This window comes from Pinus tabuliformis, chromosome 3_2, assembly GCF_031772625.1.
Source record: "Pinus tabuliformis cultivar Carrire ecotype Pingquan chromosome 3_2, CPIR1, whole genome shotgun sequence".
Classification (NCBI taxonomy): Eukaryota; Viridiplantae; Streptophyta; class Pinopsida; order Pinales; family Pinaceae; genus Pinus; species Pinus tabuliformis.
This window is the reverse complement of record NC_142302.1, coordinates 1110881689-1110904309: the sequence shown is the minus strand read 5'-3', so window position 1 is coordinate 1110904309 and position 22621 is coordinate 1110881689. Positions and strand designations below refer to the sequence as shown.

At 39.8% G+C, this 22621-nt stretch overlaps 1 protein-coding gene across 1 annotated transcript in view; it reads right to left on the bottom strand.

The window, feature by feature from the left end:
* The window catches only part of LOC149184542 (arogenate dehydratase 2-like), a 193294-nt gene that overhangs the window by 95314 nt on the left and 75359 nt on the right, over positions 1-22621 (bottom strand). Inside the window, exons 8-9 of the mRNA XM_089417588.1 lie at positions 1308-1375; positions 1013-1094 (exon numbers count right to left, since the gene is read on the bottom strand). Of these exons, the coding sequence (XP_089273714.1) occupies positions 1013-1094; positions 1308-1375 (150 nt within the window). The remainder of the gene's footprint in view (positions 1-1012; positions 1095-1307; positions 1376-22621) is intronic.

The following is a 22621-nucleotide window of genomic DNA, read 5'->3' as shown; positions in this document are numbered from 1 at the left end:
CAGAGCTGATGCACTAGTTTTCCCGCATTGGTTTTTTCTGCAGACTATTTTGTCCAAAAATAATTGTGTCCTATGTATCTTGTTCTTTGCTCAGTTTTTTGTTTCATGTAATCAAATTAATTTGGTGTAGGCTGCAGAAGTAATTTACTTCAATATTATTCAGAAAATAACTTGATAATGTATATTAAATTCAAGTATGTGAAGTAAATTCAGTTTTGCTGCAGTAGGGGTTCCTTGAGGATAAGAATTTTCACAAAGCACACAACTGTTCCATTTCAGCATTCCACTATATCTGATTGCGACATGCATTACACAAACAAAAAAGTGGCTTTGATCTTATCATTGCAGCACCTTCAAAGTTCAACTAACTGTGATCCCCTTGTTACATGGAAGAATCTTGTACGAAACAACAGGGAAACAGGACAGCGCCTTCACAACTCAATTCACAATGATCCCCTTGTTGAGGATCCCGCAGAGTGCAGGGATATCTAGAGTTTCACATACAATGCAGTTGTTAAGCACAGTGGCTTCAAAGACTATTTGGTTACAACACATTACAGGAACACAAAAAGGGGCTTTGTTCTTATTATTAACACTTGAAAACAATGTCTTGGTGTCCCCATTTCTGAGCTCAAAAGAGACAGAGACACATTACTTTCAAACAAACAATAAAAGGAAACAACAGAGAACCAGGAAAGCTCCTTCGGGACAACTTACAATGATCATCTTGTTACATTAAGGAATATTGCAACATACAAGGAAACGTAGAGTTTCACATGGGAAGCACTTCTTGAGCAGTGGCCTCAAACACCTTCGAAACTCAACTTACAGTGAGGCCCTTACTACATCAAGTAATTCAGTTGAGTCTAAACAATAAAATTTTGCCATGGAATGCACTTATTTTGCAGGAATACAATTACAATAGTGTCTAGATCCAGAAAACACATTTCCATAATTTAGACTCCACTTCCAGCACTGATAATAATAAAAGCAAAGGAAATTGTATAACTACCTGCAAGTGCCCCAGGGCATTTTGTGCCTGGGCATCAGCCATTGAAGCTTCAAAATCAACATAGAATAGGTAATCAAAATACCTGCAAAATCACAGAATGCAATACAATGAAAGAGAAGAAACGCCCCCTACTTTTAAATATAAATGCAGTTAGATAATCTTTTTGGCACAAATATAAGGCTGCATTGGAATGAATTAAAGATGATCTTGCATAGAATTATTAGGTGCTTTCTAGTGACTTAATGTGACAGTAATACTATAAAAACTTGAAACATCAGAGTAGAAATATACTTACTTCGCAGAACCATTGCTGCTATCATCAGTTACACGTAATGGTCTCTTTCTTTGGGGACGACTTTCAATCTGAAATAATGAGTTAAATATTTTCAATGCTCCTAGTAGTCTGACAGCAATTGACAAATGCTTTGAGAAGTTTGCAACTGACAAATTATGGCATTCATCAGATTTCTGAAAATCAAAACATGCAGCAAACTCTAATATTGAACGATTTTATATCATGCTAAGAGTGAGGACCTTGTACAATATTTTTATCCATAAATTTAAAACCTTGGTCAAGAGGCGTGTGTTTATAAATTTATTCCCAGAGAAAAGAAAAGAAAAAAAAATGTATATTAACAACCAAAATCAGCCTGCCTCTGCCTATTATGTCAGTTTCAACTGTAATTGCTATGTGGAAAGGAGCACTCTTCTAGTACTAGATGCTGTTTCAAAGATATTTCCACCATCATTGTTGAATGCATCCTCAAACAATACCCAAAAAGAAGTTCTGAGAATATATCTTTGTACTTCTTGATCAAGGAGTAAACTTAGAATAATCCATATGAACTTCATGTTGTCACTGTGGTTAAATAAGTAAAATAAGCTCTCAATTTTCTGTCTAAATTTAAGCAGGTTTCATTGTGATGTTCATTTACATTTTTAAGAAAATATTTATGAGTTTTAAACATTTCCAAGGCAAACTTAAAATGCTCCCAGTTACAAAGAACTATGAACCAATGTTCCAAACATCACTAATATGATGATGTTTAACCACATGATAAATCACCCCCAAAAATCATGATATTTGAAAAAAATCGCCACATTTCAATGTTTACCAAAAATTGCAATTTTTTGGTAAATATTGCACCAAAACCTGGAAAAATCGCCAAGCTTTTGGGGTTGAAATCTTGCTGGTGTTACTCTTCCGGAAATTATGTAAGATGTTTTATTTCTGTGCATGATTTTATTTCAGCCATTGATGATAGCTTTATGAAGAGTGATTTTAAACACATGTATCTTGTTTAGTCGCTAGGGTTTGAATGGTAGTTAAATTTCTGAATATGATGGCACGTATCTCCATTAGATCTGGATTTTAGTATTGTTTTCTCCCTCTTTGTTAATGGTTGAATTAAGTTATGCAGGATATCCATGATTTTGAGTTTACCGGGCGTTCGGGGAAGTTCTCAGCTGAACCAACCAACTCCCGGATTGCATTTTTTGAAGAGCCCAGCTGGTTTTGATCCCGGGCTTATCATTAGAATTTTTCTGATGAATGCATGAAGGGTTTTCTGAAGCAACTCATATTAAATTTAAAATTTTAAAAATATTTATGTGGCATACTAACAAATCTGGCTATTTAGAGCCTTTAAACTATGAATATTGTAATTATTTAGCTGGTTTTAGGGTTTTTAGTTTTGTTTCCTGCATATTTTGTTTTTGGGTGTTTGTTGTTGTCATTACAAGTTGCAGATCTGAAAGTGTAGTCTTGTTCCGAAGCCAGATCTAGGCCCTAGAGGGTAAGATCTGGCCTCAGCATCATTTTTTGCAAGGATACTCTTCAAAGGATTTTCAAATTTTCTAAAGAAATTCAAGGGTTTGTCCAAGCTATCTTTCTGCTGGGATTTCATTTTTGCAGAAAAAAATTGAATTTTTTTTAAGGTGTACGCTGTCCAAACCTCCAAATCTGCCTCCTTCTCGCTACCATACTTCCTTGCAGCAGCATTCTCCTTCAATTGTTGTCATATTCCCTTCAAAACCGCACCCACACTTCTCCTGTCGCTGCGTTCATCTCCTCTCCCACGCAGTTTTCTCTCCACGAAATTGCATTCCCCTTAACCTGTGTGCTACCTCCATTTTGCAACTCTCGGAACTGCATTCCTCCTTCCGCTGTCACCCTTATGACCATCGAAGCACCCTTCTGCTCCACGTTGCCCACGTCCCTCAAACCCTCTACGCTGCTGCAATACTTTTCCTCCCCGCGCATTTTCCTCTCCACACAATTTCATTCCCCATCGTGGCTCCATTCCTGCTCTACGTTGCCCACGCAAAGGATCCACCCTATCCTTGGTTCCCCTTGTCGTTTCATCGCTCCCTGCTCCCCCACGCAGATCCGCCCACACTGCTTTTTTACTACGCAAAACCTCTCCACCCCTTTGTTGCTTGCTGCATCCTACCCACAGCTCCCAAACCTCACCGCCCCTCACGCTAACCTGCAGTCATTCCTCTGTCCTGACAGCCATATCCACGCAGCCGATTCCACCTGCGTATTTTTTTCTCTCTGCCATCACCTGCATACACCAAACAAAGCGAACATTCAATTTTTTTATATATTTTCTATGTATGCGTAGGATTAGGGTTACATTTGGTTGTGCTCTCCATTTTCTTTATTTTGTATAGTTTAGATTTATTTCAGTCCTATTGTTTATGTTCTTTAGTTTAGAAAGGTAAGTTTAGATTTTAGGTTTGATGATTATTTTATTTCAATTTGGTTAGATTTCATTATAGTTTGATTTCTTTTAAATTAAAAATATATATATATATATATATATATATATATATATATATATATAGATATAAATATAAAAAAAGGCATAAAAAGTTAATTTTAGGGTTTGATTTATTTTTTGGTTTAGATTTTCATTTAATCTATAAAAAATCTCATAAAAAATAAAATAATAAAAAAATATATAAAAAACAAAACAAAAAAAATTAAATATTTTGTCACATTTAGTCTTGGCATATTCACTTAAGGATTTGTCACATTTACAGTTTTGGGTGTATCTTTTTCACTAAGGCTAATAAATTTTAAATGTGGGATTAATGTTTGTCATTTTTATAGAGTCAAATGAACTTAAATTTTATCTAAGGATTAGCTATATGAAAGTGGTGAATCATTCCTTAAGACTGGTTAGCATTTAAATTTTATGGTTATTTAAAGCATTTGATCTTTTGAAGTTTAAATTGCTAAAGCTTTGTGCATCTATTGAACATCTTGCATGTGGTGAAATTAATCATTGCTTGGATCATTTAATGTTAGATATATTGCAAGCGATTGATTTCTATTGTGGAATTACAAATTTCATATTTTTATCTCCTAAGTAGCAGCAGCGAACCCATTACTTGGTTTTCATTAACTCCATAAGGCACTGGTATTAATCATTTTAAATCAAATTATAAATCTTGTTGAGCCTTAATCAAGAAGTCGATTGCCTCGTTGTGTCTCCCGCACTGGTTGTTTCTCAACTAGTTCTTCTTTTCCATAGGGTCTACCCCCCTTAGCCTGCTTCAAGGAGACGGCTTAAACGGAGAGATCGGGATCAGGGTGACAACCCCCAGTTTGAGTGTTGTCGCGTTGCCTATACACTCTGTGCGACAACACGTTCCAAGAACCAGACTTGGGACACAACCTTCCATCAGCTCAGTGGTTAAGAGAAAGGGGAAGGAAAAGGAAAACAAGTTTGTGGGAAAGTATTTTCAACAAAACGTCATATCCTTTAGAATATTTAAGAACAATATGTTCTACAAGACAATACTTGATGTTGTTTCTATTGTTGACCTATAGCATGAGGTCAACACAATGAGGAGTCCAGCGAGTCAATCCTTCAAAAGGAAAAGCTCAGTGATACTACTAGGTTGGAAAACCTATGAAAATCATGGGAAGCCACTAGATGCATGTTGTGGTCTGATGGTTGGATAGATGGATGGATAGGACCCTCCTGGATTTCCTGGCACTATCCCATGCAGCTACTTGATGTTGTTTCTATTGTTGACCTATAGCATGAGGTCAACACAATGAGGAGTCCAGCGAGTCAATCCTTCAAAAGGAAAATCTCAGTGATACTACTAGGTTGGAAAACCTATGAAAATCATGGGAAGCCACTAGATGCATGTTGTGGTCTGATGGTTGGATAGATGGATGGATAGGACCCTCCTGGATTTCCTGGCACTATCCCATGCAGCCAATGTTTATAAAATTGACGCTCCACGCATATTAAACATACACAATTGTTGTGTGAATTGTGGGATGAGTTTTTCCAAGAGATAGGTGTGCAACATGTTGTGTATCATAACTATAATGTCCCTGACCACTTAGGAAGCTTATGACGAAGTCTGCTAGCCTAATGTGGTCCCTGTTAACCACCAATTTGTGGGTGATATCCCTAAGAGAAATTTTTTCTCCATGATGAGCCTTAGCGGCCAGCCAGCAACCCCTTGATGCCTCCTACTAGCTCGTTGTGCCATTTCTTTGCCACCTGAGCCAGCGATGTCGCCTCACCCACCTGTATTGATCATATGTTTGAAGGTGGGCCTCCCGAATCTAAAGGTATGTCTTGTCATTTGATAATTGAGTATTGAGTTTACTTAACATGGATACCTCTGGGTATGAAAAGATGGGGGGACTTGGCGGAAATGTTGGAATTTCTAAGTCTAACTCGTCAGAAACCCTTCATGTACTTTCTAATTTATTCCTACCTACTTGTTATGTTAATTAACAAGATATTTAGCATGTAAATATTGGAAATAAATACAAGTACATGCTCAACACATTACAGATCATCAACTGAAGGAAACAAAACAAGTACACAAGTGACACCATTGTTTTTGGACCAAAGTCCCCGGAAAAACCCAATGCGGGAAAACAAGTGCAGCTATCTGAGGGCTTTATTATTATGCAGTTTCCGAATACAATCTGGGTGCCAAAACTGGCTCACCCAACAAAGAATAATCTCGGCAGTAGTACCTCTCCTTCGGAGACAGATGCTCCAGCTGAAACCCCAGATAAACACTTCGGCAGCTCCTCAGCTCCAATCTGCCCCACAAAAAACCCCAGTGTCAGCCTCTAAGGACTGTGTCAGCCTCTTCTACCCTCTGCGTCAGCGTTCCCGGCAGTTCTGGCTTCCGCCCTCTGCGTCAGCTTTCCTGATAGTTTTGGCTTCCGCCCTCTGTGTCAACTTTCCCAGCAGTTCCGGCTGATCCTGGTAGTTCCGGCTTCTGCCCTCTGCATCAACTTTCCCGGCTGTTGCAGTTGTTCCAACTTCTACCCTCTACGTCAGCTTTCCCAGTTGTTCCAGCAGTTCCGATTGTTCCCGACAGTTCCGACTTCTACCCTCTGCGTCAGCTTTCCTGGCAGTTCCGGCTGTTCCCGGCAGTTCCAGCTTCTGCCCTCTGCGTCAACGTTCCTGGTTGTTGCGTTGATCCTCCCAGCACTATCTCTGCCTCTCTGCTTCTGTATTCACTGCCCCTCCGCTGCAACTCGGATCACTCTCTCGACTTGCTTAGCAAAACTGCCCTAGAAAGTCGAAATCTTGATCAACTCGGTGTGTTCTCCAAGTGACCCTCAAGCCTCCTCTTATACTTTTCTCGTTGACAAATCAACCGCCGAGATTAAGTACTTAATCAACGGCTACGATTAGATCTGGCTTGATCCATGACTTTTGGACCATACTAACACAATTTTATATTAATTCACAGTAATATTTTAATTTCCCTAAGTTTAGACTTAAGACTCCATTAAAAATATTAATTATTTTAATATCTCTCAAATTGTTTAGAATCTGCCCAACCCCTTTCTGGGTATTAGAGATCTCATGTGCCTTAGCCTCTCCACCAATTTCCGTGGCTATAGCACATCCGATGCTACCCCAAATCAACAAGAAAGAGTGGGCTTAGTCTATACTCTTGTCTCCTTGATCTCTTTTGGTTGTCACCCTTAGATCTTAGTCCCGTGGGATCTCCTTTATTGGCCATTTGGTTCTAGGGTGGTACTACTTGGGAAACCCCGACTTTGGGTGTGTGGTTCCGCTCCTGTACCCGCACATACTACTCCCTTCCACTCACTATACCCCCATTCATCATTTCTCCCACCAAGGTCGACATCCCCATTCTGGGTCCACATAGGGCTAGCCTCCCTATCCCCTTTGCCCCCACCTGGGGTCAAGCCTAAAATGATGCCCCGAAGGTTGAAGCAACTAAAAAAGGAATAAAAAGCATAATTGGCCACATTTAACAGCAAATTGTACCACAAAATGCAAAAGATGGTCGGGCAAAAATAATTAGAACGTCGGCAAAACCATAAACCCTCCTAGATGAGCCTCCTAACCCATGAACCCATGATTGTCCCAACCCTTGGAGGGCAATGAATCGCCCTACCTCAAAAGGGGCAATCACTGCTATATTATACACATCATGCTCTTGTCCTTTGAGCCCTGAACAGTTAGTTTAAGAAAATTCATAAAAGGCAAAAGGAATATAAAGAAGGGTGGAAAAATCAAGGTCGGGGCACCTCATGTACCACAACTACTCCCTCCTATACATTATATACCCAGGTGTGGGCTTCCCCTTATCTAGCTACCCCTATGCCCCATTATGTGGCCCAGGGTTGCCCCTCTCATTCCCTATTCCATCTCACCTATTTGTCACTTGCCACCCCCATTAGAAGGGTGTACCTTGGACATACTATCCCCTCTAAGGGTTGAAACCACCTAATAAGGTACTTGGCTAACCCCCTTTGGAGTTTGGAGACACTAGCACATGCCAAAGCCCACTACGGAAGGGTGTGCCATTATGAAGTGCCCACTTTGTTATCAATGGTTTGTAAGCTCCTTTACCTGATTATTCTATTGACTGATTGTACTGGAAGCCTAGCTAAGGCATTGGATCTTATGCAGGATTGCAGGGGGTTTCCATTTGGGTTTGGCTTCCTTGTATGGGACCTTGACCCCTAGAGGTCCACATTGGCACATGTAGGGTGTGCATAGAGAGCCATGGGCCTCTACAACAACAAACAGCACTCCACAAATCTTCATGGATGTTCAGAGACTACTAGCAATCCACTTTTGGGACAATGGTGACATGATTGGTACACTATGGCCAGCAAGCCCCCACGGGAGCCCCACACTTTTGGAAGGTGTCTCATCACTTGTACGATGTCATGCAGCATTCATTACACCACCTAGACCATTGCAGAGGATCTACAAACATCTCTGATTCATATGGAGACCCATGGGGTCATTGATGTGCCCTCATACCCACTAGGAGCACCACAGGTCTTCTACTTGGAGAACAAGGGGCCACCCCCTTATCCATCACATTCCAAGGAATTTATTCCTCAATATGGCACTTAAGGATGTTATTGAGCCTTTGGAGGACCCTACGACATGCATACATTATTATTTGGCCCCTTGCGAGGCTTATTTTTACATTGTGAGCTAGTATGGTGGGCTTGTCACCATTAGGGGTTATTATTCGCACATTATTTTATCATTAGGGGTCCATAGGCTAATTCAAACTCATTAGGAGGCTATATATTGATGTTAGATACATTCATTTGTATCATCACTTGACTTGGGATCTCTCTAATCATACAAAATTTTCGCACTTTTTCCTTGGTGGATATTTTTGGAGATGGATGAATTTTGATGTATGGATTTGGGCTATTTCTCTTGTCTTGGAGCTTCATTGAGCAAACGAAATGTTGGTTGGATACACTCTATAACATTGTAAATAAATTTTGATGCTATTATTCTTGTTGACGCATACTGCTAAAATTAGGGCTAGTTGCTACAGTATCGAAATGTGGAATTGAGCATATTTAACTAATTTAATGTATGGGCCAATGTTATATGAATGAAATGTCCTAGAGATTTATTTATCTCGAGAAGCTTGCATCATTTGCGTTGAAGTATAAATGCTTGAAGGTCGCTTTTCTTTTCTTCTTCTCAACATTGGATAAAGTTGACTTTCTAGGCCTCCTTGATCAAGAAACCAAGTTCTTACTCATCATTATCCTTGACTCCATATCTTCAAGTGAATTAGGCACTGATCCCACAAAAGGGTGATCATTTCAACCCCCTTTTTAACCATTTTCCCCTTCTTCCCCAAGTCTAGCCCCAATACGTCACCTGGGGCATCAATTTCCCAAGAATTCACCAAACAAAAAAATTCGAACTCCTATAGGCAACTGCGCTAGTGGGTCCCCTCTCTCTCCTCCAAATTTGAGGCAATTCTAACAGTGGAATCTCCGGGAATCCCAAGCCCTAAATTTAGGATCGAATTGTGCCTAGGCATCCCCAAGGCTAGACCACAATAGGATCAATTCAACCTTCTGAAAAAAGTATTCTTGTTTGGTTCTTTCCCCTCACATTGTCCAGGATAGCAACATCATTGGTTACTGCATTCCATCCCCATACCTGGGCTGGGTCTACTTGGCCCTGTGTGGTCCCATTTCTCAATAAAGATTATTCGTCAAGGACCATTTGGGAATCCAATTTTCCCAATGATTATAGGGATTGAGAACCTTGTTTATAAGTCTATCCTTTCTCCCTCAAGTTTCAACGCTCCAATCCTCACCCCTTTCCCCTCGTGGACCAAGTCCCTTGCTTAAAAGGCAAGCAAGCTCCATTCTTCAGTCCATCCTTGGGAAAGGGTTTTTAGGGTCACTTCTCAACTATTCATTGACATATACTTTACAAGTGATCCCTATATTATCGGGACTCCTCCTATCGGTGAAATTCCGTAAAGAGTAGGGAGACTTGGCTGTGGTGACAATGGGCTAAGCCTCCGCCATTGCCCTTAACCTAGTAGTTGCCTTCTTAGGAACCCCTTTAGGTCCCCTGCTGGTTTGAGTGGTAACATTTTTGGCATCGTTGTCGGGGACACGAAGCGTGTGTTTTGTTCCCCATACGACATATTGACATACCATTATTGGCAACTTGACTGGAAGAACAAAGCCCTAGTTCTTCATTCAACTTCAAAGTTAATGCTTGTAGGGTGAAGAAAGCATCTATTAAGGCACCTACATTCACCCTGGCGACTCCGTTTTTGCAAAATCATAAGAAATGGACTATCTCGAGGAGTAGGGTTTTCCCCCTTCTCCCTATAAAAAACTTAGCACTGAAGAAGTACTAGAGTGCCTAGAAATCAAAGCATGGATCAAAGGTTGGATGCCTAAGTTCAAAGGGGTCCCAACAAAGATCCCAATGTACATCTTGATGACTTCTATGGGTCTTAGCCCCACTAAGGATTGCCAATGAAAACACAGTTATGAGATTATTGGCCTTATCACTTGAAGGTCAGGTTAAAGATTGGTATAATACCCTCCCTCATGAGATTACCACTGATTATGACGAATTTGAAAGTATTTTTCCTAAAATATGGGGTGGCATCCCTCATGAAGAGTGGGAGGATCTCAGGGACGCCAAAGTGGAAAAGCTATGCAATGAAAGGAGTATTCTTGAAAGGGATCTTGGTAAAAGTGAGGAACATGTCTCAAATTCCCCTTTAATTTCTAAAGAGAACCCTCCTCCTGTTACATGTGATAAAGCCCTGAAGGAAGATATCGCTAACGAGCTTGGAGATAGCTTTGATGATCTGGGTGATGAGCAGGAAGATGAGTCTTTGTTAGGTCCACATGATTTTATGAACACATATGTTGGGGAAGATGAGACTATGGAAAATAAAGATGAGACCAACCTTGCCTTTCTCAAGGATATCACTCCTGATGACTCGCCCTATGAAAACCTTGAGGAAGGTGATCCCATGGGCTCTCTGGAAAATGACATTGGAGATTATTTCCACATTGAAAGGGAAAATAATGATTCTCCTTTTAATGAAGGCCAAATCTTTGACACCTATAATGAGGAAAGAAATGAGGCTCTTACCTACCCACTTAATGATTATGTATTCAAATCACTTGAGCCTTTGAATTGTGGGGAAGGAAAAACCATTGAATATGACACTTCATCCTCCACTTTGCCTTTCCCTCTTGTTAATCACCTTGAGTCTTCCCCAAGTAAGTCCCTCATTCTTTTTGGTATCACCTTGAGTGATCACGCCACTCTTCCCTTTTCTGAATATGGTGTCAAGAAAGAGCCCTTAATTGAATATACTTTATCCCCTTTGACCCATCCTCGGGATTATGATCACTCCACAACCTCCCCTCTCGTATGTAACCATCACACTGAGCGACTTGTTTGTTGCACTCCCTCTTTCTCTCACCCTTCATTCCCCTCTCATCACAACCGTGTGACATCTTCGAAGCATGACATTTTAAACAGTGATTGTGATGAGGATTTCTTCAAGGCGATCATTCATTCCACCATTGTGTACCTAAAAGGAAAGCCTAGGAACTCTAGATTCACATGTTTTCTTTTCCCTAGGACTTCCTTTTATCTCGGATGGAGATCATATTTTCCCGCCTCCCACCCGCTTCATCCGCCATGTGACTATCTCCACAATCAACTTAGGAGTTGTTGCATGAGTAATCATACTGGCAGGCATATGTATATTGATGTGACAATATGTTGGTTGCACTGGCTTTATGATTACACTTAGTATTAACATTACTATATGCATGTTAGGGTAGGATGCATTGCATGATAATTTTTGCATTAGAACTAACTGCATATGATGTTTCTCATGATAGATTAGATTGCATATATATAATAATAAAAAATAAAAATAAAAAACCGCATATTTTATTTCTTGTTGGTTTATGGGCTAACATTAAGCATGGGTGATCATAAGACACTGTAAAAAAAACATGTTGCCCCATGGCTTTTATCTTTGACATGTGCAAATAACAAGTCAACGGTCACCAAGAGATTGTTGGAGTTCTCGTGACCTTCTTTTCAAGCAGTCTTGTTCACTTCTTCGAGAGATCACGTCCCAGTTGGAGCCGGATGTTACCCACCACTTTGTGGGTGATATCCCCAGGAGAAATTTTTTCTCAATTATGAGCCTAAGCTAGCAGTCAGCAGCCCCTTGATGCCTCCTACTAGCTCGTTGTGCAATTTCTTTGCCACTTAAGCCATCCATGTGGTCCTCACCCACCTGTATTGATCGTATGTTTGAAGGTGGGCCTCCTGAATCCAAAGGTATGACTTGTCATTTGATAATTGAGTATTGACTTTACTTAACATGGATACTCTAGGTATGGATTGATGGGGGGATTTGGCAGAAAGAGTGGACTTAATTTGTACTCTTGTCTCCTTGATCTCTTTTGGTTGTTACCCTTGGATCTTAGTCCCGTGGGATCTCCTTTATTGGCCATTTGGTTCTAGGGTGGTACTACTTGGGAAACCCCGACTTTGGATGCGTGGTCCCGCTCCTTTACCCGCACATACTACTCCCTTCCACTCATTATACCCCCATTCATCATTTCTCCCTCCTGGGTCCACATCCCCATTCTAGGTCCAGATAGGGCTAACCTCCCTACCCCCTTTGCCCCCACCTCGAATCAAGCCTAGAATGATGCGCCAAAGGTTGAAGCAACTAAAAAAGGAAGAAAAAGCATAATTGGCCACATTTAACAGCAAATTGTACCACAAAATGCAAAAGATGGTCGGGACAAAAATAATTAGCACGTGGGCAAAAGCCGACAAATGAGCTTTATCCCATCCATGGCCATCAACCTGGTTCCACATGCCCTACATGAGCCTCCTTTATCATTTAGGAACCCATGATTGTCCCAACCCTTAGAGGGCAATGAACCACCCTACCTCAAAAGGGGTAATCACTGCTATATTATACACATCATGCTCTTGTCCTTTGAACCCTGAACAGTTAATTAAAGAAAATTCATAAAAGGCAAAAGGCATATAAAGAAGGGTGGAAAAATCAAGGTCGAAACACCTCATGTACCACGATTGCTCCCTTCTATACATTATATACCCAATTGTGGGCTTTCCCTTATCTAGCTACCCCTATGCCCCATTATGTGGCCTAGGGCTGCCCCTCTCATTCCCTATTCCATCTCACCTATTTGTCACTTGCCACCCCCATTAGAAGGGTGTACCTATGACATACTACCCCTCTAAGGGTTGAAACCACCTAATAAGGTACTTGGCTAACCCCCTTTGGAGTTTGGAGACACTAGCACATGCCAAAGCCCACTACAGAAGGGTGTGCCATTATGAAGTGCCAACTTTGTTATCCATGGTTTGTAAGCTTGTTTACCCTATTATTCTAATGAATAATTGTACTGGAAGCCTAGGGAATGCATTGGACCTTGTGCAGGATTGCAGGGGGTTTCCATTTGGGTTTGGCTTCCTTGTATGGGATCCCACATTGGCACATGTAGGGTGTGCATAGAGAGTCATGGGCCTCCACAGCAGCAAACAGCACTCTACAGAACTTCATGGATGTTCCGAGACTACTAGCAATCCACTTTTGGGGTGATGATGACAAGAATGGTACACTATGCCCAACAGGAGCCCCACACTCCTGGCAGGTATCCCATCACTTTTACGATGTCATGGCAGCATTCATTACACCACCTGGACCATTGCAAAGGATCTACAGACATCTTCGATTCATATGGAGACCCATGGGGTCATTGATGTGCCCTCATACCCACCGGGGGTACCACAAGTCTTCAACTTGGAGAACAAGGACCACCCCCTTATCCATCATATTCCGAGGAATTTATTCCTCAATATGGCACTTCAGGATGTTATTGAGCCTTTGCAGGGTCCTACGACATGCATACATTATTATTTGGCCCCTTACGAGGCTTATTTTTACATTGTGAGCTAGTATGGTGGGCTTGTCACCATTAGGGGTTATTATTTGCACATTATTTTATCATTAGGGGTCCATAGGCTAATTCAAACTCATTAGGAGGCTATGTATTGATGTTAGATACATTCATTTGTATCATCACTTGACTTGGGATCTCTCTAATCATAGAGAATTTTCACACTTTTTCCTTGGTGGATATTTCTGGAGACGGATGAATTTTGATGTATGGATTTGGGCTATTTCTCGTCTTAGAGCTTTATTGAGCAAAAGAAATGCTGGTTCGATATACTTTATAACGTTTAAGTAAATTTTGATGCTATTATTCTTGTTGCTGCATTATGCTAAAATTAGGGCTAGTTGTTGCATTATCGAAATGTGGAATTGAGCATGTTTTAGCTAATTTAATATATGGGCCAATGTTATATGAATGAAATGTCCTAGAGATTTGTTTATCTCCAGAGGCTTGCATCATATGATTTGAAGTATAATTGCTTGAAGGTCACTTTTCTTTTCTTCTTCTCAACATTGGACGAAGTTGACGTTCTAGGCCTCCTTGATCAAGAAACCAAGTTCTTACTCATCATTATCCTTGACTCAATATCCCCAAGAGAACTAGGCATTGATCCCACAAAAGGGTGATCATTTCAACCCCCTTTTTAACCATTTTCCCCTTCTTCCCCAAGTCTAGCCCCATTAGGTCACCTAGAATACAGTTTCCCGGGAATTGACCAAAGGAAAAAATGCAATCTCCTATAGGCAACTGCGTTGGTGGGTCCCCTCCCTCTCCTCCAAATTTGAGGCAATTCTAAAGGTGGAATCTCCGGGAATCCCAAGCCCTAGCTTTAGGATCGAATTGTGCCTAAGCATCCCCAAGGCTAGACCTCAATAGGATCATTTCAACCTTTTGAAGAAAGTATTATTGTTTGGTCATTTTCCCTCACCTTGTCCTAGATAGGAACATCATTGGTTGCTACATTTCATCCCTGAACATGGGTTGGGTCCACTTGGCCCCGTGTGGTCCCATTTCTCAATAAAGATTATTCGTCAAGGACCATTTGGGAATCCAAGTTTCCCAAGGATTATAAGGATTGAGAACCTTGTTTATAAGCCTATACTTTACAAGTGATCCCTATACTACCAGTTGTCCTCCCATCGGTTAAAGTCTATAAAGAGCAAGGAGACTTAGTTGTGGTGACAGTGGGCTAAGCCTCCACTGCTGCCCTATTAGGAACCCCTTTAGGTCCCCTGCTAGTTTGAGTGGTAACAATTCGCATAGGCTAAAGCGGGGAAATATTTAATAAGAGGACTTAAATTGCCTAATGAAAACATTATAAAGTCTAAAAGGGAGAAAGGGTGATATTTCCTAGGCAAGTGAGAAGTCACTTTAACTTTGATCAACTTGTTCTTTGCTTAGGACAATAACTTCGATATTCCATGTGAGCCCATTTATCAATTCACATTATTTCCATTAGCAATCGCATAGGATATTATCATATTGATAGTAACTAAAGAATGAACATGAAAGATAAACGCTGAAGACAAGCAAAGACAACAATACACAAGAATATGGCTCAAGCCAGGGAAAAACCTCAAAATGGGGCAAACCCTTGATCAATTCTTCTTATTATTATAATCAAATGCTTCAGCAGAGCGAGAGAGAGTACAATAATTAAAAGGTTGAGATTGACTTGCCAATTTGAACATTCAGTAGCACAACCCTTAGATAAATGGATGGCCCGATCACAATTGAGATTCTGACATGGTCAAGACGATCTTGTTGTCAAATAGCTAAAGAGGATTGGCCTAGTTGGAGTTGCTTGCCGATTCTCTCCAATCACATCAGCTCTGCACATGCCTATGTTACTCCTGGTTAGGGCTTGTGACATATAGCAACAACCCTCACAAACTCAACCAAATCATCCTTCTACTGTTGCGGGCTTTCTTCAAGATGATCTGACTTTACTTTGATATGACTGTTGTGGGCTTTCTTTAGGATGATCTGACTTTACTTTGATACGAGGTTGCACTTAATTCAGCCCTCAAACAGACCTACCCACCAACCAACCTTTATTCAGATGAGTCTGCAGTCAACCTGGGTAGATGATATTCCTCTCGTTCCATTGATAATGCCTGCGGCTAGCATGAGGAAGGATCCTTGAAGATGTGGCCCACCAAGGAGAGGATTTTTACACCAAAAACTTATATCCAAACCCTTCGTATGCCTACAGTCAGCCTTCATGATAACTCGAACCTGTAGTAGGAGATAGTAGAGTCCAAAACAGTCCTTGAACAAACCCAAACTAGCCTTTAACAGGCTCAGCCTTCTTTCTGAGGAACTTGGTTCATTAAGCAGCCCAATCAAGATATCCATCTATCTCTTCCTTCTTCGCTGGATCTAACCTTCCTTCTACGGCCATTTCAGAGAGAGAAATGTGGGATAGGATGTGTCAAAATCAAGATGAACGCATCTCTATATATATAACTTGATGGGGGTCAAGAGACGTGACTATTGAGCTAGTTGAGCCAACATATGCGAGAGGCCAATATTGATAATTGCTTGTGAGAAAACAAAAATTCAAAATCCCACTTTCGCTTATCCAAAAAGAGATGATCTTTATATCGATTTTGGTGCTCTCAAAAAGAGGAATTCAATAGCATGATTATCTCCATCAACTAAGCTGTCCAAAGTAGAATTTGGCCCTAGATGCCAATTTTAACACTCCCTCTCAACTGGGGAGAATTCCACTTGCAAATCCATCAATCATCATGCCATCCTATCATCATAAACCATCTCAGTATCACATCTTTGTTTTGCTATGTTGAACACTAATGCGAATAATAAAGAAGAATCAATCAAGAGCGAGTCACAAGATCTTGCCACTCTCTACTGACAAAAGTCAGTCCACGTAACCAAAGGGGGAACTCCAATCGGACTTGATCCCAAGTGATCAAGTTGAAAAAACATCATTCATCCTAGACAAGAGAGTACGGCAGTACACGATGCGTCTGTCGGTAGTGTTATGGTCCCAAACCACTTTTCCCAACTCATTGGCCAGATGAGAGGTACTTCCCATGTGTCCCAGACTACATGGGTAGGATGATGCAAGAACATCAACAGAGAAAGAATATATCAGATCCTGCTCATAACCACATGAAGGGAAAGGAGAAACCACATCCTACAAACACATGCCATAATCACACATAGGGAAAGGACGAACCAACTCCTACAATCACATATCACAATCATTGTAGGGAAAGGATAAGTCATATCCTACATGCATGCAAAACACTGAGAGTAGGGAAAGGATGAACCATGTCCTACATGCATGCAAACTATCAATAGTAGGAAGGATCCTACATGTGGGGAAAGGATGAACCACATCCCACCGACACGTCAACCACAGATTGTAGGGAAACAATGGTCATTTGGAGTCAATTCTACATTGGAATCTTACAGTGGTATCAGAGCCTTAGTCTTGGCTCAGTCGTGGTTATTATTAAAGACCATAGTTTGGAAGATCTTTTGTAGTTCAACAATGTTCATGACTGAGAAGAACCATTATACAAGGATAACATATAGAAGGAAATACACTTATATAGAACCAACTCCCCTTACTGAAGAAGATATTCCAGACACAGAGAGTGAGGAGACACCAGAAAAGGGGAAGGAGATAAAGGAACACCTGAGATTGAAGAGCTTGATATGGCTAACAAGGCAGAACAAGCCTTTAACAGTCTACTAAATGCAATAAATGACTTAGCTAGAGGACAAAAGGAGATGGTAGACTTGATGAAAGGTATGTCAAATACAAGGACTTCCATTGGGAAGGAGCCACTGAATGGGGAAGGGTCCAATAGTGTTGAAGGCAGTCAAGTGCGTACTCATGTGCAGAACCAATCACACACTAGTAGTAAAATGCACACAGACCCAATATGCCTCATTTTATACATGAGATACCAGAGGACATACCTGAGCAGTCCAGTCATGGAATTCCCTATGCGGAGTGTTGACCTCTACTGGTCAACTACCCATGCAGTACGTCCCCCTTTTCTTGGCAAAAAGGGGCAGCACCTGATCAGCATGTCCGTGCCATCCTGCCATCATCAGCAACTTGATCTTTTTTATTGTAAACCCAGTCTGCATGTATTGATTGTAAATAATCTTAGCAGACATGAGTCATGTATGTAATTTGCCTAGGTGGACCTAACTTTCTGATGATAATCTACGTCCCGGAAGGTTTTTCGTCTCACCGATCCACGGATCGGTAGAGTTTTCCTTCAAACCTGACCCCAAAGCCGGGATTGATTTTGTCATTAGAATTTTAGGAGAATCCTAGTGTGTTGATCTGCTAGATTATAGTTGTGTCGCAGAACTGGGTGATTTGTGATGGTCTATGTTAAAGGGGTTTTCTCCCTTGAGATGTAAATTGTAAAAGTCATGATGTAATGTGTCCTGAGGGTCGAAAAATGTTTTAAATCCCCTCATGAGTCCTAGGTCCTAGGTCCTAGGTGATGTTTCCGAAGGCTTAGTTCGATGATCCATTTTAAAATGAATTAAAAAAATTAAAAAAATGAATAAAAATAATAAAATAAGTAAAAATTAAAAAATGAAACAAAAATAAAGCAAAAACCCTAACTAATAAAATAATAATATTTTAAGTGAATAAATCGACGGATGAGATCAAGAGATGTCTTGATCCTCATCAACGGTCGAGATCATTTCTACATGGATCACTCGAACTAGCCGTTGGAGGCATTTCCTTTAAGTAGGGTGCTAGGGGTCATTTCAGGTGGATCTGAGCTGTGAGTCTGTACTGAAAAAGCTCTCTTGTAATCTGATTTTCTGATTAATAAAGAAGACTTTGGGGTTCAAAACTGGCTGGTGTTACTCTCTGGAATTGCTGTGAGATGTTTAGTTTTCTGCATATTTCAGTTTTCAGCAGTTAATAATAACTTGTTTTCAGAGTATTGTGAGTACAGGTATCTTGCTCACGTGCTAGGGTTTGAATGTTGTAGGGTTTCTGGAATAATGGCAGGTATCTCCATTATTTCTTGAAATCTAGCAGCATTTCTTGCCCTCTTTACTGATGTTTGCTTGAGATGTGCAGGAAATCTTTAGGTGAAGGGTATTTGTGGGCGTTTGGGGAAGTTCTGGGCTGAACCAGCCGACTCCCACAGGCTTTTCTTTGCAGAGCCTAGCTGATTTTGGCCCTGGGTTAATCATTAAGAGTTTATTTTCTGTTTTACATGAGAGATTTTGCCTTCTGTTCACAGCAAAGTTCAAGTTTTCTGATATTTCGAAAATATTGCTGCTATTATTGCTAAATATGGCATTTCAGGGGCCACAATTTGTAAATTAATTAGCTGTCTTAGGGTTTCAACTTTCTGATCTAGGGTTTCAAGATTTTACTTGGTACAGTTTTGATTAGGGTTCTCAGTTTTTTTGTATCTACAGGCAGCTCATCGGTCCAAAACAATGGCGTAAGTTATATTTAAATGAGCTCACAGAAAGCAGGGTTTCTGACGGCGTGAGCAAGAAAAAACGTGATTTATGAGTTTTGCTGAGCATAAATCTTCATCCGGTTGACCTACGTATGCATCTCCTCCACGCTACCATTACATTTCATTGTTCGCCTGATCCAATCCGTATCTGTCATAGCACAATGCCAAGAGAAACACGCAGATGCCAAAGCGTGACAGTGCATCAATGCGGCATCGAACCAGCGGTGGGCAGCGGTGGGAACTTCAGGTTAACCACGAAATATCTCAAATCGTAAATCAGCTATCCGTCGAAGATTTCAGGCCAAGTAATCTGCAGGTGATATTAAATCGACCTTCAAAGCCGCCGTCAAATCCCTCTGCTAAGAAACGTGCCCATATAAATCGAACTCGTCATTCCTTTCTGCGTGCTCGAATCTTTCTTGTTGCTGTCGAAAAACCCGCGTCGAGAGCTGGAAATCGCGACATCCATCACCGGGCAAGGTAAATTTTTTTATATGTCTGCAACTGTTTCGATTTTGTCATTGTGTAATAACCTTCACGTCTCAGTTTCTTTGGTTTCGTTTACTTTAGATTTTTTTTTTACTGTATTTTGAATATAAAACAAAAAAGGCTAGCATAGATTTTTTAATTTAGATTTTAATTTGAATTTTTTAGTTTTGTTTAGGGTTTTATATAGTCACGATATTAATTTTTTTTTTTTTTTAGATTTTGTTTGTTAGATTTTAGATTTAAATTAGATTTAGGTTTTCATTTATATGCGTTTAGTTTAGTTTTCATTAGATTTAAAAAAAAAAAATTATAGTTTTGTTTTATAGATTTTAGTTTAAATTAACGTAGATTTTAATTTGATTTTAACTTAATGTTGTTTTTTAGATTTAGGTTTTGATTTATGTTTAGGATAGATTTTAAGTTTAGAATTTTATAAATTTTAGATTTTTTAACATTTTCATTTTTATAAAAAATCAAAAAATAAAAAACAAAAGATCTATTTTTATTTTTCTTGACTTTAGACTTAGTTTTAATCGTTATAGTTAAGTTTTAGGTTAGCATAGATTGTATTTAGATTTTAATTTATTTTTACTTTAAGTTTGTTTTATTTTCAAAAAAAAAAAAAAAAAATTGAAAAAAGATTTAAAAAAAAAAATCGAAAAATTTTGTGGAATTTTTTCTTTGTCAGATCTAGTTATTTTTCGGGAATTATTATCTTTCACGCTGAGATCTGAATTTTCAAGTCGAGATGCGAAGTTGATATCTTGTTAATGGTTTATGATTCGTGGTGGTTTAAAGCATTCATCTTTTTTAAATTTTCAATTGCTGGATATCGTTTTCATCATTCTAAGAGCATTGTGATTTAGCTGATGATAGATGATCGCTGTTCATGGTCCATGTTTTTTTTTTTATATCATTTAACAAGTAATCGTCTTAACCACAATCTCTTAAGGCACTGGTCTGCTCAATTAATTAAATCTTTTTTTAGTGCTTATCTTAATCGTGTCTCGTGTCTCCCAACCAACTGGTCGACAGTTGGTCTCATCATCTCACAGGGATTACCCCCCTTAGCCACGGGAGACAGGCTTAAACGGAGGGATCGGGGATCAGAGTGACAGCCCCCGGTCTGAGCGTTGTCGTGTCAATCCGCGCGACAACATTTTTTGGCGCCGTTGCCGGGGACACTTTGTTCTCGGTGTTTCAAACGACAATCATTCATCTTCTCATCTTTCTCATCTCTCAGTTGAGCTGGCAGATTCAGTATTTTGGCATCTTTTCATCACATGTCAGCAGCGCCTCTTGGGTTTGTTTCCTGTTTGGGTGGCGACTCCACTTTCGCATTTTTTCCCAGACAAGAAGCTTTCCTCATATCTGCTTGTGGTTACTTTTTGGATCCTAGAATCAGATTCATTGTTCAAGTGGCGACTCCACTTCTCTCATCTCTTAATTCTCTTGAGCAGAAATCTCTTTCTATCATCCATTTGATCCCTTGTTGTTCATCATGGATTATTCATGTAAACCATGTCATTTTACTAATAATCTCCATGATCTTCCGAAAGAGGCCATTTCTAAATTATTTAAGTTCTCGGATGATGATCCGGTTGCTGTTAGACATCATTTAAACATGTTTACTTGTGTAATGACCATATATTGTAGACTTCCTCAATATAATCATGAAGATTTCAAGATGTGTCTATTTGTCCATTCATTAGAGGGTGATGCCTTGAATTGGTTTAATAATTTTCCTAATGATTTTTTCACTTCTTTACAGGACATTCTCAATGCTTTTAAAGATAGATATGATAGTCCAAACAGCTTGCCTTCTGCCCCTAAAATTGTGCAACAGAAAGAAAGAGTTCAAGATCAGAATGTGTCATCAACCGGAACTATTGCAGATCAAGTTCATGATAGTGAAAAATCAGGGATAAATGACAATGAAAAGGAAGAGCAAAAGCAAATAATACAAGATTTAATGATGCTGGTGAAAAATATGGAAAGCAACCAAACTAATCTTATCAATGATGTTAAAACTTTACGCACCCATCTGGAAAAACGTAATAAGGAGATTGAGGACACGCAAAATCAGCATGCTAAGGAAATTGAGGCCATGAAAACTAAACATGAAACAGAAATTGGAAACATGCAAGCGAATCATGAAGAAGAAATAAATTCCATGCAGCATTGCTTGATGAACATAAAGGAAGAAAATGTTAAAGTAATAAAAGACATGGAAGAACATCATGCCAGACAAATTAGTGCTATAAAGGTTGAACACTCTAGACAGATGGATGCCATTAGAATACAGGTTCAAAAGTTTCAGCAATTTGAAAATGAAAGAAATCAGATAACATCAATAGATCAGGAGCCTTCTCATTTGTTGCAACAAGCTCCATCTTATTATGAGGAGGTTATTAGTTCATTTGAAAGATGGTTGATTGAAGATGGACTTAAGAATGATAAAGATCAGATGCGGGCTAAAGAGAGACATATCACGCATACTTCATCTGATAGTTTCGAGACAAAAAGTTCCAGCTCATCAGTAATTCATCCTGCCAGAAAGAAAAAGCGCAAGAGGAAGAAAATGAGAAGAAGATTTGACGCATCAGACGGCCGCGAGCTGCTTGATTTTCGGATAGGAAAAAGTCCTACCATATGCAAAATTGGACATGGCACATCCGACAAGCAGCCGACAGATTTGCCTGAAAGCAGGCAAATGCTCAGTATGCACTATATTGAACACATCTGATGTCGTGGGGCATTTTTTGTATTGTATTTCTAACTCTACTCCTCGTCTTTTCAGCGTTTCATTTCTGTCTTAGG